This window comes from Diadema setosum, chromosome 17 (genome assembly GCF_964275005.1).
Source record: "Diadema setosum chromosome 17, eeDiaSeto1, whole genome shotgun sequence".
Classification (NCBI taxonomy): domain Eukaryota; kingdom Metazoa; phylum Echinodermata; class Echinoidea; order Diadematoida; family Diadematidae; genus Diadema; species Diadema setosum.
The window spans coordinates 2980259-2997073 of record NC_092701.1 but is presented as its reverse complement, the minus strand read 5'-3'; the positions used below and the strand labels follow the sequence as shown (position 1 = coordinate 2997073).

General features: G+C 36.7%; 1 protein-coding gene across 1 annotated transcript; it reads right to left on the bottom strand.

Annotated features, from left to right (window-relative positions):
• Window positions 1–1612: 1612 nt before the first annotated feature.
• Window positions 1613–14845, bottom strand: LOC140240439 (general transcription factor IIH subunit 4-like). Its single transcript, XM_072320207.1, has 13 exons — window positions 14692–14845; window positions 12728–12832; window positions 11706–11837; window positions 10498–10591; window positions 9752–9846; window positions 9137–9317; window positions 8592–8675; window positions 7966–8017; window positions 7377–7509; window positions 6290–6416; window positions 5223–5301; window positions 4724–4785; window positions 1613–3856 (listed from the first exon to the last, which is right to left on the bottom strand). The coding sequence occupies exons 1-13, from the start codon at window positions 14829–14831 to the stop codon at window positions 3737–3739; spliced, it is 1404 nt and encodes a 467-aa protein (XP_072176308.1). The 5' UTR covers window positions 14832–14845; the 3' UTR covers window positions 1613–3736.
• Between the last annotated feature and the right edge of the window lie 1970 nt (window positions 14846–16815).

Sequence of the window (16815 nt, the reverse complement as noted above, 5' to 3'; positions counted from 1 at the left end):
AAAGCATGCACTTTAGTGCGCGCATGAAAACCTAAAAAATACACAGCTTTGACTCCCAAGTTCATTGACCCTAACTGCCAAAATACTGAAAATCTTTCATAAAATCCTTAAAACTTTCCAGATCACTACCAAAATTTAATCATCTGTTCCTAGTGTCATTTGCAACCTTTCCTGCAAGTTTCATCCACATCCATACACAACTTTTTTGAGTTATTTCGTACACGGACAAACAAACCAACGGTAATGAAAACAAAACTTCTTCCCTTGGCGGAGGTAATAATTCATGGAACAGATTCATGTTTTTCTACCCCTCGTCTCTTGATCATTTTATTTATGCAAACAACCCCAGTAATTGCACATGTGTGCTGGCTATGTTTACCAACCAAACTGTTCATATCCCCTTCCCCTTTGTCCCAAAACTTGATTGTTATCCTCTCAGCTGAATTCGCACCAGTCCTCTTGCCTACAGCTATTCTAGCGTCTCGCACCCTTCCCATTCACACAAAACCAATCTGCACACACACACACACACACACTCACACATAATCACATTCACAAAATCACTAAAAAGCAAATCAAAACAAAAAACAAACACCTTCACACACACTGAAATGCACCTGATTACACTCTGACATACCATGATTACCTGTTACTAATATTTGTACTGTATGTACATAGTTTGCAAAGGGAAAAACAAAATATGATTTGGCCTGGATTGTTTCCAGAAATATTGTGTGAGATTATTCAAAGGTGACTACGACAGACAAAAACACAAGTCAAGAAAAAAAGAAGAGGAAGTTTCATCATACTCGGACCTAAGACAAGTATGAAATGTACATGTCATAATTTCACAGATTTTCACTATACAGTATACAAAAAGAGGCGATTCCATACCACGATCCTCCCTTGGTCTTGTCAGAGAGGAGTAAATTTAATATCGTGTTTTTTAGTTCATGATCACTGCAACCACTTCTCCCAAAAAGGTTACTAAGTAGCTAGGTTACCAAAAGACTAATCATTTGATGCAAAGGATATATCTTATTCACATTTTATGTCCAAAAATGAAATTAATATTAAAATCTGTATTCAGTTCAGCGATGACATCATCTCCGCCAATGTCAGTACATTTTCATGGTTGTGACTGACTTCACTTATTCATGAAAACACGGGAAACTTGAAATTTCTTGACATAATCATGTTCAATTCTGATGAAATCTCTCTAAACATTCTTTTCGTCCGATTCTACTACAGCCAACTTGAAAACTTGTTTTCTGTGTTTCATTCTCTATGGATACAGTACAAAGTAAAATACCAAAAAAAAGGTAATATATTGTTACTCTTGAGGGATTTCTTTCATTAAGTCTACTCGAATAGGCAGTCCTATAATTCTTTTTTGAAAGAAAATGAAAGTTGCTTAAATATTCACCCTGGCTACTTCCAGCAGAGGGGTTAAGGGATGAAAGAGAGAGAGAGAAAAAAAAAAAAAAACCCAACAAAACAAAAGACTGGCAGCTTGCATTCAAGCTTTGAACCACTGCTCATGTAGCAAGGTAAGCCACCATACCACGCTTCAACACCATTAAAATGAAACCACACATGGAAATGCTTAATGTTTCTAGAAAATACAAAAACAAATTGCACTTTGTTTATTTACAATATTTACAGACATTTCATAACATCGGGTTGACTAAAATTAATCAGAGCTGTTGCTACATGAGTTCATAAATAGGCTCACATCTGATATCACATTCATCTTCTATCATAGTAAGCAGTACCAAGGCTAAGATAGGTTTATACATTGTAACTCCTTCTTTGGTGTTTATTACAGGTGAATCACGTTCTCACAAAGTCCTCGGGACCGGCAGTTTTCTTTCGCTATAGCCGAACAAATAGTGTTCAAAGATGCATTTAGATGATAATTTTGGGACCTGGATTCTACTTTGTTGCTCCCGAAATTTTGCTATAACTGTGCAATGTACTTGTTTGTTTGTTTGTTTTTTTTTTTTTGCTGCATTATTCTTTTTTCATTGTTGTAGTTTTTGATGGAGGGAGAAACAAACAAGGCTTCTGATTCTAAAGTACCAATGTATGTACTTGTTACGTTTGTACTACACACAGTCTACAAGAAGCATCCCTTCAGTTTTACCCCCTAATAAAAGAAGAGAGACTGGGGGGGGGGGGGAAGAGGGGCAAAAAGGGAAGGAAAGAAAGCCTTACAGTAAACCTTGCTTGAGTAAACCTCGCATAAGTTGAAATTCAACTGCCCAAGTCGAAGGTCTTTTCAAGTACTCTTCCTTTTTATATTCTACTGATTTTAATCCCTCATTAGTCAAATTTTCTCGATGTCGAAGCTATTTCTTCAGTCCAAATAGATTCAACATAGGCAAGGTTGACTCTGTGTGTGTGTGTGTGTTTTCTTGAGTGATGTGTTTGCTTGTCTTCAGGTCTTGTCTTGTTACAGTTGTTTGTTTGTTTGTTTGTTTGCTTGTTCGGTTTTTTTTTGGGGGGGGGGGTGGGTTGGAGGTTTGATGAGGATGCGTGGGTTATGTTATTCTTTCTGGCCACTTCTAACTACCAGTACATTTCTACTAAACAGAAACTAAAAAGAAGCACCCCTCTCCTTCCCACTCCCCCCTCCCCCCCCCCCCCTCCGAAAAAAAAAAAGAAGAGAACAAATAATGCTGTAACATATGATATAAACAAGGAAAGCCATGGACACTGTACACCAAAGCCACATAGTACTAAAATCAAAGTACATTAATGCTTCTTTACCATCATTGTACAGAAATTTTGTCTGGCATTCTTTGCCAAAAGAGGAAATATAAAAAATGAATACAATACATAACATAGACAAATCTAATCTTGGGGCATGGGAAAGATTGCCTAGGAAAATTAAACAGTGCAGAAGTTTTCCTTGTCATATTCAATCTGACTAGGCTTTTCAGACAAGAAAAAAAAAAAAAAACGAAAAATGGGTGACACATGTAGTCCTTACATATGAATCAAATGCAATCAATTCTTTGATTCCTTTCTTTCATATTATTGCCCAGAAATGTCCTTTAGTAAAAGTAAAACATAAAAGACAACAGGAAAAAAAGTCTTTGAAAAGACTGAAAAACTGATCCTTAACTTAAGCATTGAATCAAAATATACTTACATCAACTGATGTCTGAAGAGCCCAGCCGAATTATGTCGGTGAAAGAATGAAATGATGTGTGGATTTGTTAAAATTTATCTCGAAAGAATCTTCTTTGTCATTGTCAAAGCATCCAAATGAAATCAAATATCAATAGTGCCCAGTCAAACAAATAATGTCTTTTACATCAATGCATTGTAAATCCTGAACAAAATTTCAACCCATGTTGTTGATCTTGTTCAACAGCTTATGCCATTTTCAGTAATCTGTTTATGGCATGATAAATGTCAAAAAGGCCACTACCAAAATTAAAGAACTCGTTCCCCATACGGGGAAATGGAGTCTGCTGGTGACCATCCAATCATCAGACTTCAGCAGCTTCCAAAGTAGCTTTATATCTCCTCATCTTTAGTCAGATGACCGGAAGTGTCCCTTTGACCCCTTCTATTCTGGCCACTTGTACAACATCACATGATCAACTCCAAACTCTTTGAAAGAAGTTCATTGACCTTCTTGAGGTCATGTGCACAGTCTCTGATTGGAGACATTTGTCTCTGAGTTTTTGTGATGCTACCTCACGTCCTGTGATGGACGATGCAGTCACTGCGAAGACTGACCCTTCTTTAATCTCTTCCAGAATTTTTTGACACTGTCGTGACCCAAAGGTGACACCACCATGATCCGACGTGAGCTGTTCTCCCACATCAGTACTCCAAGATCCTATCACCATGACAACAAAATGGCAGAGTTATGGATTTTTAAAAAATACACAGATATTAATAACATCATGTTTTCATTACCACCACCCCAGACATTCACGTCTTTTCAAGATGACTACTTCAATACTGTTAATACAATAACCTAATCATACACTCCATAACTACCATTGCTCACAAGCACTACACAACTTTACTGAATTACAAAAGCTTTGTTTAAATAGACACATCTCATGTTGTTTGACATATTTTCCAGAGATAAGTCATTAGGCACATTCTAGTTGTGATAAATTGCGACACTAGATATCGCAATAATTGAGCTTTCCATTCATTAATCAACAAAAAATAACTACATATTACATATGATAAATCACTTTGTTGCAATTAGTTTGGTCAGATAGCCAGAACATCTGTCATTACTATTACTTGCTGTAGTTCCTAACAAACCTTACAGCAGATTTATGGATAATCACTAAAATCTACGAAATTCTGTCTCCCCTCAAGACCTAGATTCGAGCTATACCGGGAAAACATTCAAATTTAATGCATGCAACCTATTTCCTGGAAGGTACTACCGTCCCAATACACTTAGGAAAGGCCCCACTCAATATGAGTACTGAATGAGTATATGGTATCCATCAGTCACATGTACAAGGTTGCTTTAGTCTCTAACATGCTACAAAAGCTTTGGGAGAGCTTTCTAGTTGTGAAGATTAACTTTTTAACATAGTGATATGCAAAGTTTTGGGTGCTTTTGTAAACAAGTTTTCTTGTTGGCCCAATCCCCATTTCTAGAGAGGAAATGGGTGCTCTGAGCTAGACACCCATACCTCATTAAGAAGACTGGATTATGAGAGAGCAGTAATCTTACCTTGGCATAATCTCGTAGTACTTCAAAGTCTTGTACGGACAGGAATTCACTGTAAGCAACTCCTGTAGGACAGAAAAGGCATATTAAAGGAACCAATTATACTCCTTAATGCTGGACTCAACAAAGATACCACTTGTAGGGTAAAATGCAACTCTGTGTTAGGAAAGAAAGTCCTCACCAACAAAATGGAGAACATGGAAATTATGTTAGGTCTGTTCTGATTCCTGTTCCTGCTTCTGGGTATTTGTAACAAAAGACAGAAAAAAACAACAAACATACCTACACACCTTCTGCATTGATGGAAGGGTTTTTGATTTGTTTGACAGGAATTGACACAGACAATGCCTACAAGTTAAAGGGACACACTCGTCATAACTGAAAGACTTAAAGGGACACATTCACCATCATCACAAAACTTAAAGGGACACATTCACCATCACTAAAAGATTTAAAAGGGACGTATTCCTCATCCTAAAAAGACGTAAAGGGACACACTCACCATCGTTGAAAGACAGCCTATCTCTCTCCAGCTCCCACAGTCTGATTTGATCACTGATTGTTGGAGGAATGATGGGGGTCTGTTTGGAAGAAAGAAAACAGAAAAAAAAAATTACTTGACACAGAAGCCTCTTAAAGAGAATGTTACCCCCAAGAGAATAATTATTGCAAATTATGGATAATTCTTCTTTTGTACAAGCATGACATGCATGACTGAGGTCACCATGCGACCTTATCTAGTAACTTTACTTGGAGTGGCTGCATAGAGTCAGTATCTGTTTACAAATGTGTGTGTTTGTGGGTGAATGATGGACCACTTCACTGGCATTGTGCTCTGCTCTTGGAGAGCAGGAATGAAGTACATATAAGATCTTGCATATGCGAGTAGTGATTATTTCACTCATGGGAACTCCATGCTATTTTCTTGCCTTTAACGCAGTATGCTAAAACCTAAGCATCTTGGGTGGAAGGCAGATGAACTGTTTCAGCTGGAGTAAATGTCATTGATGATCTGGCCCATTACCTTGTTTTGTCTTATGCAAAATAATGTTATATTTCACAGTGTGTGTCTACTGACTTCAGCACAGGACTCTTTGGCCTGAATTCACCAAGATAGTTTAAATCAAATCCATGGTTTAAAATGTATTCCATGGACAAAAACAAGTGAGAAATAGGTGTAACTTTCACTTGCCTGTATCAGCGTACATTCATTATTTGGTTGCCTTGATGCTTACATAATCTGCCATGCACATTTACGCATATGAAATTTGCATACTATATACACCATATATCGAGCAAAAATTTTGCGTGTGGTTAAATTTGCAATTGTGGAGTCCAGTACTGAATGAAGAAATGTTTGTGGGCACGCCACATTTATGTCAGGATTAGATTTAACATTTTTGCATATTTTCAAATTTGCAAATAGCACCAGACTGGTGAAATTTGCAAAAATAAAAGCCTCGCAAATCATTCAGCACATACAGTAATCCATTGGCTAAATTCAAACTCCATGTGTGTATTGGCCTTTGAGTAAAATTTTAGCGCAAACAAATTAATGGGCAAACCTACATTGTGCCTCATGTTGGGATGGGCGTGTGTTCGCAGGAAGCGTAAGATCTGTTCGGCAGTGATTCCACTGGAAATGGCTTGCTGAACACTCTCCCTGGTTAGCGCCCCCACAGACAGGTTTGGGAATCTGTGGACGACAGAGACAATGTCATCATATTATCTTATTCAGACTAAACATGGACGGTTATATATTTCAACTTATCCTGCATCTTTGTAATTATTACAAATCAATATCATCTGTACAATGTATGCTCAAAAACAGTAGGTTACTAACCTGTTGAGGACGGGCTGATTTTGCTACAACACGCATTTCCCACAGACACCTGCCCGAGTATACTTGGGACTCATCTTTACCAGGTTTATACTGTATTCTCGTACTGCTTTGAAACAAACGTTTCGTTATTTTGTAGTTTCTTTATGAAATTTTCCTCTTCTTTGTTTCAAATATCATTATCATCGGATCACTGTCATAGATATTGAAATATTAAACCAAAACCTGACTCTATCAAAATTATTATACAGGCTACTTCACTTTCAGTTTGAACTTATTCTTGCCTATGCTTTTTCATGTATGATTAAATGTCATGGAGAAAAATGAAATCCTGTCATATTCATGGTTTGAATCTAAAATCTCTAACCCCCAGTATTCATCTTAATGTTCTAGACTGAACAAGCGAACTTAGCTAAATGAAGTGACAACGAGATGACATTTTCATAAATTATAAGATGATGTTTTTGTAATATACATGTACTTGGTGTCTCAAATCATCATAACAATTATCACAATTGAATACCTGAATATAAAAACGACCCAAGTCCATTACAGAAAATTTAGGAAAAATAGAAATCATTAAATAACTTCAAAATGTCTTTAGTTTTTTTTTTTTTTTTTCAGTTAGTGGAACGTTATTTATACAAATTTAAATGTAAAAAATTCATTTGATTGATTATCTATCTTTGCATGATTTCGTAAAAGGGCTCAATTAAAGACGATAGCCAAATTTGGACTTGGGTCGTTTTTAAATTCAGGTATTCAATTCCATAATAGGAGTCTATTGTATAACAACAACCACCATGACACACTTACCTGTAGAGCATAGAACAGAAGAGACCCAGGATCTCAACCTGTAAGTCAGAGGCTGTGTAGGCGTAGACACGGTAGTTGGTTTCCACGATGATAAATCCTTCCCTGTGGTCGTCCTTCACCATCCCTGAGACACCTGGGAGACAAAAACAACAACATCAACAGCGATAATCATCCACAGTTGAGAGGCGTGATGGTATTGCATCTCAAGAGAAGGGCCTAGTTCCAGGTGATGCAGAATTACTATCAAAATGTCTCACAACTATCAAATATTCATGAATAAATTTAGTCATAAACACACGTCTTCTCCATACCTTAATATCAAATAAAGTTATCAGGATAGACCTGCATACATTTAGGTCCATAGATGTTAAAGAGATGTAATCATTGCAGCTGTTTCAACCATATTCACAGGGTATTCACATAGAATGTTCCTATAATATTCTTTACATAATACTGATAAGAAGAGTGTCAACAACTACTAGACACATTGAAAGGACCAATTCTGAATTTTTAAAGGAGATGACCCTGATCAAGTTACTCGTCTTCAGTCAGTTTTGAAAAAGTTGTCAAAATCTATGGCAGGACTTACCTGATGCTATGTTGATTGCTAATCTTGTCGGATAATAACGCATGGACTTCCTCTGTGCAGAAAGTAGTATAGATCACAGAATAAATCATAGAAAATAGTGAAAACATTTAACATATTCTACACGTAGGTACATTTGTATCAGATTTTTCTTCTACTTTTATTTCCTTTACATAATATTAATACAGTAAAATATCAGATGGGTTTGGGGCATGACTGCTTCAGTGCACTTCCACATAAAAGTGTACAACTGTACATGTATTTAGATCACCAAGTACAAATAATATCAAAATCATGCACCAAACATGAATATCTTAAATTTTAAAAAAAAATACAAGAATTTGTACATCAATTAATAATAGTCAGTGTAAAATGAGATGAAGCAGTGAAATTTACTATCCAACAAAAAGGCATTTGTTTGTTTTGTTTTATTTTATTTTATTTTTATTTTTTTGTTACAATGGAATTGCCCATATGATAGTAAATCTGCTGTTTCAATGCTTTAATCATTTTTAATCAAGCTTCAGTTCTTGGGTTTCTGTATTTAAGGATGTAATGAAATCGGTCCTGTCACCCTCTTTGCAATTGGAACAATTCAAAGGAATATTTATTTCCGTTGTTTGCCTTACCTTTCTCTGGAAGACAAGCCCTAGCTCCCGTAGATGTTGTAGGAAGTGAAGCTCTGGTTCACTCATTCCTTCTGATGAGTAATCCTTGTCAAAATGTGAGGAAAATTATACAAACAAATTGAATGTCCATCAATCTATCCGCTGAACTTTCCAGATAAAACAATGTCTATGTGCAGCAGTACTATGACATACCCATCATTACTCACTTGGTATTGACGACATCACCACACAAACTGACTAACAGTTGCTTGTGTAATTGAAGTACTTACAGAAAACAATACAAAGTACATAACATGCAGTTATCCTTTACTTGCTGCATATTTACTTTTACCGGTATAATAGGACACTTAAAACTGAAAGGAAAACACAACAGCAGTATTAAAATGACTGCCAAGGTAGGAGTTTCTTCTTGTAGGTGAGACAAGTGAAATGACTAACATGTTCTCATTGGTAAAAGATATACAGTGTATAACAATACAGTGCACTCAAGTTACAAAGAATTTTCAGGACATGCAGGTTTCTTTGGTTACAGCAATGTTACTCACCTTGCCAAGAGTAGAGAAGCTGAGCTGAAAGAGGAAGGACAAGGCATCAACGATGTCTAGCCCCCTCGCTTGGGCCGTCTCCAGGTACTGCAGCATGAAGAACCAGACCTGGGAGGGTGTGTCCAGCAGAAGGAACTGGAACCCGGCTGGTGTGATGACCAACCCACCCTCATCTTCTTGTCTGTAACAAACATTGGAATTCAAGCCAAGTGGGTGTTATGGGGAGAAAACTCTAGTCTCTTAATCTTCTAATTATATATTTTCCTTGTACAAATTCAATTTGATCATAGGTGAAAGGAATGTACAGAAATATGATGTACATATACAAAATAGTAAACCTGCAAAACAGTACAATTTACATAACAAATAATCCACTATCACACAAAGATGGTTCTCCAATCACTGACTGGCATCAGGATAAGTCATATAATATCGAACAACAATGTTCCTTGTATACATTCCCACTCTCTCTGTGTAGCGTGAAGTAAAATCTCCTTAGAGGAATACATTCACTCAAACAGATAAAGAACAAATTCTCCTTAAGGGTAAGAAGAGGTCAATTTTTTGTTATTGCTGAGAGGTGGGAGTGGGGAAGGAGTGGTTTAAATAACTTACAATCTCATGAGGCCAGAATGTTGGAGGACCATGGCGATGTCACGACTCAAGATGTCAACAGCTTTTCCCGACCCAACCAAGAAGTGAAGAACACACTGGTGAAGAGGAAATCAATGATTAAAGTATATGATTGCCTGAGTCAAGTCACAGGACTTCAACTTATTTTGGTATGTGATCCAATGTGATGAAGAAATGCAGGTATGCACATCAACACAATAATGAAAACAGTTTAGAAAGTGGAAAAAAAAACAAAAACAAAACAAGACGACATTGGACTGTAGTGCAGAACACTGAATCTGTAGTACAACAAAATATTACAGTATTTCATCAATGCCTCTTTCAAAAGCAGACATACCATATTTCTTTTCTTGGTTGTAAATGACATTTCAAAGATGAATAAGGTTGAAGTTTCTTTACATTCTAATCTATAGACAACATATCTGGAAAAGAGCTCATTAACACTGTACAATATGAATCTGCAGGTGGACTCATTTTATGTGTGGAGTCATTAGAGATAAATCATTTTGTGATGTATACAAACGCTGTGATGCATGTAAAGTCATAGATACTTCAAAATGTTAACAAAGATATCTCAAGAAACAATACTTCTAAAACTGATTTAAGAAGATGGTGGCAGGACCCTTTGGTTACTAAAGAGGTTCAACCATTACCCTTGCTTGGAAAGGAAATGGAAAGATTGTCAAGGTATGAAACACAGATGAGATGGGAAGGGTCCCTTCACTAACCTCCCACCGCTCCATGGCATACTTATCCAGGGCTGCCGTGTCTTTGACTTTCTTATCCTTCCCACCTTTTCCACTGATGGCCCAAGGTGTGCCCCTGGAACAGACCAAGGGAATTTAGAGGGTGGGGGAGGGGGACAGAAAAAAAAAAGGATAGAGTGAGAATGGAAAGAAAATATGCAGAAGGAAATTATTTGGGGATGCAAATATACATGAAGGAAATTCAGAAATTTAAAGTGAAACAGAAGTAGTATCATTCTCCTAATAGAATTAAAAAAAAAGTGGTTTACAAATTTGTACGTGTATCTATGCATACAAAAATGTACCATACAATTGAGAGAAAGTGACATGTCCACCTTTAACCTTGCTATACAGCTACAAGGTACAATGTATGACCTTGTAACCCCTGCTCTGCAGCCCTCTTAATCACCTGTTTTTCTTAGCCCTATACTATCCTTACCCTTAAAAAAAAAAAAAAAAAAAAAAAAAAAAAAAAAAAAAAAAAAAGTTCTAAGCTTTCCTTCCAGCCCCTTTTTTCACTTTACAATTCATTTTTAATCTAGTACTAAGAAACAGGACTTATACGAAATGTCCGGTCTCTCAACTGCCCATTCTCAGTACTTTCTTATTGTGTAAGATGCAATTTATAAGACATGCAGTCTCAATAGCAGACATAGCTTGGAATTTTCAAACAAGCCAAATGGTAGCCTATCTTGTCCAGTGAGTGCTAATGAATATTCATGAGGATTGCTTGACATCATACTCACTAACCCTAAACCTCTGGGCTCTGTTCTATCCGATGTGCCCAGTCCCATGATCTCTTTGTGTCTACTTACTGCAATCATGAAGCTAAACTCACCAAAGTGTTAGACAGTCTTGTGGCATTAATTAATTCAATTTCATGAGGGCAATTGAAAACAGAAGCCATGTTAGGCTGAGCCTTAGGATATTGGTGGGATTTAGCTGGGGTTAACCACAAGAAATTGCACTAGGCTATGGCAACATTTGGCAGTGAAAATAGACCTTAAGCAAGTCATCATTGCAGGATTATATCCACACTCATGAAAACTTCAAACATATTGCAAATTTTTGTTACAAATTCAAGCGACACAAAATAAAACAAATAAATTTCTAAATAAAGCCTGGATCAATTCTGCTTTCCTAAGCCACAAGGGAGTGAGTCAAAGAAAAAAAAAATGTCTTCTTTTTACCCTCCTAACAGTGTCGTCTTGAGGTTGGTCCTGAAGATAGAATTGAGCGTCCACCCCGGCAGGCCACCAGGCAGTGGCTGGTTCTTGAAAAGCCTCAGGTCTGTCAGAACTTTGATGGTTTGGTGCAGCTGCCTAAAACAGATATATATTTTTTATAACATTACGATATGAATCTGAAATACAAATGATACTGTACGAGCTGAAATTTTCGCGGTGGTTTTATTTTCGCGAATTTCGCGAATCGCCTTTGATCCGCGAAAATAACAACATGCGAAAATAACAACGCGCGAATAACTAAGTTCAGTTAGACCCTTGCAACCGCGAAATGAACAACACGTGAAAATGTCCTCCAAGTAACAATTCGCGAAAATATCTGTATGCGAAAATTTCAGCTCGTACAGTAATTCATACACAAACTACTTTCTGTGTCTTTGGAAATTTAAAGGTTGTAATTAACTTCCCAAAAAAATTCGGCTAAGCTCCTTCATAATAGCCAATCAAGCCAATAAATCATGTTGCAGTTGAACAGGGAAAGATGAACACAAAAAAAAGAAGACACAGTACAGTGGAGGGCATCCATAACTGTTTAAACAGTAAACATAAATCTTCTTTTACAGTAATACCACGTTTAAAATTTGATGGTCATGTCTACTGTATTGCAAATTGCCTAACAGTTGTAAACTGCTCTTTCCACAGCCTACCACAAAAACTCCCATACCACTGAGTCTTTGTTGAATATTGTGTCTAGAGCACAGGTAGTGAGTGCAATATTTATTTTTACTCCAGCCTGAATCTTTATTCTTATGATCTCACTGCTAATGCTATGACATTGAATCACAATACCTTCAACTTATGCATAATACTTAATATATGTGTATAACATGTTGGGATGGATAAATTGCATCAGTATCACCTTTTCTACTTGATAACTTGCTTTGATTGCAAACTTGAAATATGTCACTTACTTTTAAATACATCAATTGTCTTAGAACTTTGAAACTAGATGAAATACAGGTACTTACTCTTGTTGATTGCTCTGCACCCATGAAGTAACAGCTGCCTGAGTTATGGCTTGATCTATGAACAGCACCCTCATGATGCAATGCTTTGCCAGGATCGGTAATTCTCTGTAAACAGAAACAAAAAAAAAATTTCATGCCAGAAGCATACTTTACCATTAATAGATACAATGGACTCCCGTTATAACAAAGTCCTCGGGACCGGCAGTTTTCTTTCATTATATCGAAATTTCGTTTTAACTGAACAAATAAACAATAAAAAAGCAAAGAGAGGATAATGCTGCGGCCTGAATTTTTATTTCATTGTAACCGGAATTTTGTGATAATAGTGTCGTTATAACGGGGGTGCACTGCATTGTAATGAATAAAGTATTTCTGTTTTCTGTAGCTCCAATTCAAAATTTGCAATTAATATGGCATTACTGTGAGATAGGTGCACAATCATACAACAGGCACATGTATGCATTTGCATATCAAGTACACGGAGGGTGAAATAGGACCTCACTTATTCAGTGTACATGTGCACGCATGCACTTCTGATGTGTGTACTATAAAGTCAACAAGTGAATGGAGGTACATGTAGAGTGGCACATGCAGTTACATTAGTACGTGTAGCAAACACAATTTTAAAGAGATTCTAAGCAAAGTGAATAAACTGAAGTAGGCCTACTGAAAAGTGTATATTTCATATTTTATATTATAGCGGCTGGGTATTTAATGAATTTTGCAAGTTACTTTCGTGAGTGTATGATTCCGCGGAATCAGGACATTAATTACTGGTACATAGGGTATGGCATGCAAAAAATATTTGCGTGCTTTTTGTTTTTTGCACTAGCTTGTGGTTGCATGAAATGCTCTAAAATTTCAACCTTTAAAATCTACATTTAATACATAAATTTACAGTAGGTCAGGTAATTTTTCATGATCATTCAATTCATACAAATGTGCATGATGATGTCATTTCCAAAACTATTTTCTAGCATTCATCTGTAGATCATACTGTAAAAGTGGAAATTTTTTGTGGTGTTGAAATTTTTTCGCTTTTTGCGCAACCACAAAGCGCGAAAATAAAAGCACATGAATATTTTTGCTTGCCGTATGTTCCAATAGGCCAAGTTTATATCTTGATTCCACTGAATTAAAGACAAACAAAACTCTCTTCTACTTCTACTTCTTCTGTGCTTTCCAATTCATCAAAGCCTGTTCAGCAACTGGATGTTGTGGTGTGGTGTTTCTGACAGTGCAGTGGATACCGTTTGTGCTCTTCTCACCCAGCAGAGCGCAAAAAATTAGTCAGGCGAAAATATCCACTTTAGTTTTAGAGTAGATTACAAAAAGCCCCTTCCTTTCCTATTTCTCACCTAATCCCATCATTTTGGAGCAAGGCAGAGCTTGCCTTTCAGATTGGAAAAACAGGAAAATAAATTGAAAGTCCAGAAAGAAACATCTAGGGCCCATACATCTTGCGCTAATGCAATGTGATATAATCAGAGTAGGCCTAGCCCTAGGCCTACTCAGCTACTGTACTGATAGTTATATCAGTAGCCTACCTAGCCTGACCAGACATGTGTTGTCGCGATTCGCGACAGCGGCTGCGTGTAGTTAATCAGTACCCTACAGTAGACTTTAAAAAACAATTTACTTCATCGAAACCAGGGATTGTCGATTAACCACTCAATCGTTAGAACACCTACCGGTATAGAAAACCTACGTTTAGAATTTTAGTAAAGTTTAGGTACCTACTCTACTGATCGCCACAATGGATCATCACAATCGTACACTCTAGCAGGCTAGATCCAGGGAGGTGAGCTCACCGGACCCAGCTCACCTCCCTGCTAGATCTAAATAAATCTTACATTACGATGCTGCTTTAACCATACATAACATCTATTTGAATGAATGGGACTAGACGAATTATAGCTCGACTCGCTACCCCGCCGATGATGTTCACTCGACTCCCACTTTACCTGAAAACTGCCAGGCATGTCGCCGGATGATTGTACAGCCTATCTAAAACAGAACCTTGGAGAGTTCGTAAATATCCATGGAGATCTTTGCAATCAAGTTTCTTCGAGTTTTCACCTAGACTCGTACTCGTGCTCGCCATGGTCCCGTCGTCGGTCCCACATGCAACACACAGTTCGCGCGTGATGTGATGCCTCGTGTGTACGTGTGTGCTCGATACCGATCGTGCAAGTGTGTGTGTTTGCAACTTGTTGAAAGTTGAAAGTTGAAAGTTGAAAGTTTATTTTACTCAACAACCCATACTCTGGGTATCAGAGTCCAATGTAAAAACATATATCACATTATTAATTCAGGGATTCCTTAATTCAATAATACAGAATTGCAAATAACTTGGAAAAGTGTACAAAACAACTATGACAAAGTAAATAAAAATGAAATACGATTGATGAAAAGAAAAAAAAATGTACAGAAATATACAATATATACACGATATATGGTGAAAAAACAAAAACCAAAGGGAAATATGACGAGAGAATATCAACATATTTTAACTACACTGAGGAATGCATTATGAATGTAAACAATAACATATATTCTCAACTAATATGGATATGTTAGCATTGTTCATCTATATTCTTAACATATATTCTCAACTACACTGAGGAAAATACAATACACGTTATATGTTAGCATATATACTTCATCTATATTCTTAACATATATTCTCAACTACATTGAGGAATATGCAATATATACACGATACATGTGAAAAAAAAAACAAAGAAAGGGAAATATGACGAGAGAGAGAGAGAGAGAGGGAGAGGAGAGAGAGAGAGAGAAGGGAAATGGATGAGTGACATATAGTTCAGAAAAAACAGACAAAAAACAAAACAAAACAAAAAACGCAAAGACATACGGAAATATATTCATACGCTAAGTGAAGAAACAATGAAGGAAATATGGAGACGAGAACGAGAAGAAGAGAAATGGAAGAAAATGGAGGGGAGAGTGAGAAGACAGATAAGTAATAAATTAATTATAAAGAAGGCACAGCCTGTAAAAAGGCTTATATGTAGTATACAAAAAGGACAAAAAATACTAGTAATCTAAACATGTGTCATTATAACTACAAGACTTGGTTAAATTGGAAAGGACTGTTCTCTTTTGACAATTGAATAATTGATCCATCTTCATAGTATTTTTAAGGCTGCAAAGCAAAAGATATGTGGCACGATTCCCAAAGCAAGATTGGCCGAGCTGGCTATGCTAGCACGGTCGGTCGCCATTGTTTGCGTTCACATTGAATGCATGCACGCTTTCGTTTCGAACGATCCTGAATCATGCAGCGGAGGGTCACCACAATGCAGATGACTGATGATTCTAACTAAAGATTATTAGATGTTCAGTAATGCACAGATTATCGGTAATAGTGTTTTTCAAAAATAGCATTGACCTTTAACATGCTAGACCTTTCACCTCCTCAGATTTAACCCATATTGAGACTTTCTTTCTTTCTTCCTAATTTTTAAAGAAAGGTGCATGAACGTGATATTTGAATTTGATTATCTGCCTCCAGTTTACTTGTATTCAAGCAAATATTCATCTTTATGCGTTGATTGATGATAATTATAGAATAACCTTTAATTAATTGTAAAAGTGTGTATTTTTGAATCTACAAATGCTGTAGTCATTATGGAGTAGCATCTCAATAATGCCAACCTTGCATGTCATATCCTATAACATTACTAGTATGTCACAACTCGATCTCTCCCTTTGTTTTTTTTTTTCTTCCTTCCCCATCACCTCCTTCTTATGTTTTGGTTTCTCATCTCATACATTTATTCTGCAATGTATCATTTTATACTCATCTGCATTCTGTAATTTTTGGGACCTTGTTTAGCAAGCTCTGTTTCACTTGTCCGGCACAACATGTAGGCCTACATACATTTATTACTGCTTTAATTTTGTAATACAAAACGATACTATAGGAACATACATAACATGACCCCACTTTAAAGAGGTTAAGTATGTGAATGTTTTGTGAAATAAATAAATTGAATTGAATTTGGTCATCCACCCTCAAGTCCAGAGTGACATTTTAGTCTCAAGTAGCCCGTATTCCAATC

Bases quoted from the DNA above. Each gene is read 5' to 3' on its own strand.
- LOC140240439 (XM_072320207.1), bottom strand. From the start codon at position 14,831: ATGGCGAGCACGAGTACGAGTCTAGGTGAAAACTCGAAGAAACTTGAT. The intron at 11,838-12,727 runs GTAAGTACCTGT...TATCTGTTTTAG, and splicing joins GTGCAGAGCAATCAACAAGA to GCAGCTGCACCAAACCATCA. The intron at 8,676-9,136 runs GTGAGTAACATT...CATTTTGACAAG, and splicing joins GCTTCTCTACTCTTGGCAAG to GATTACTCATCAGAAGGAAT.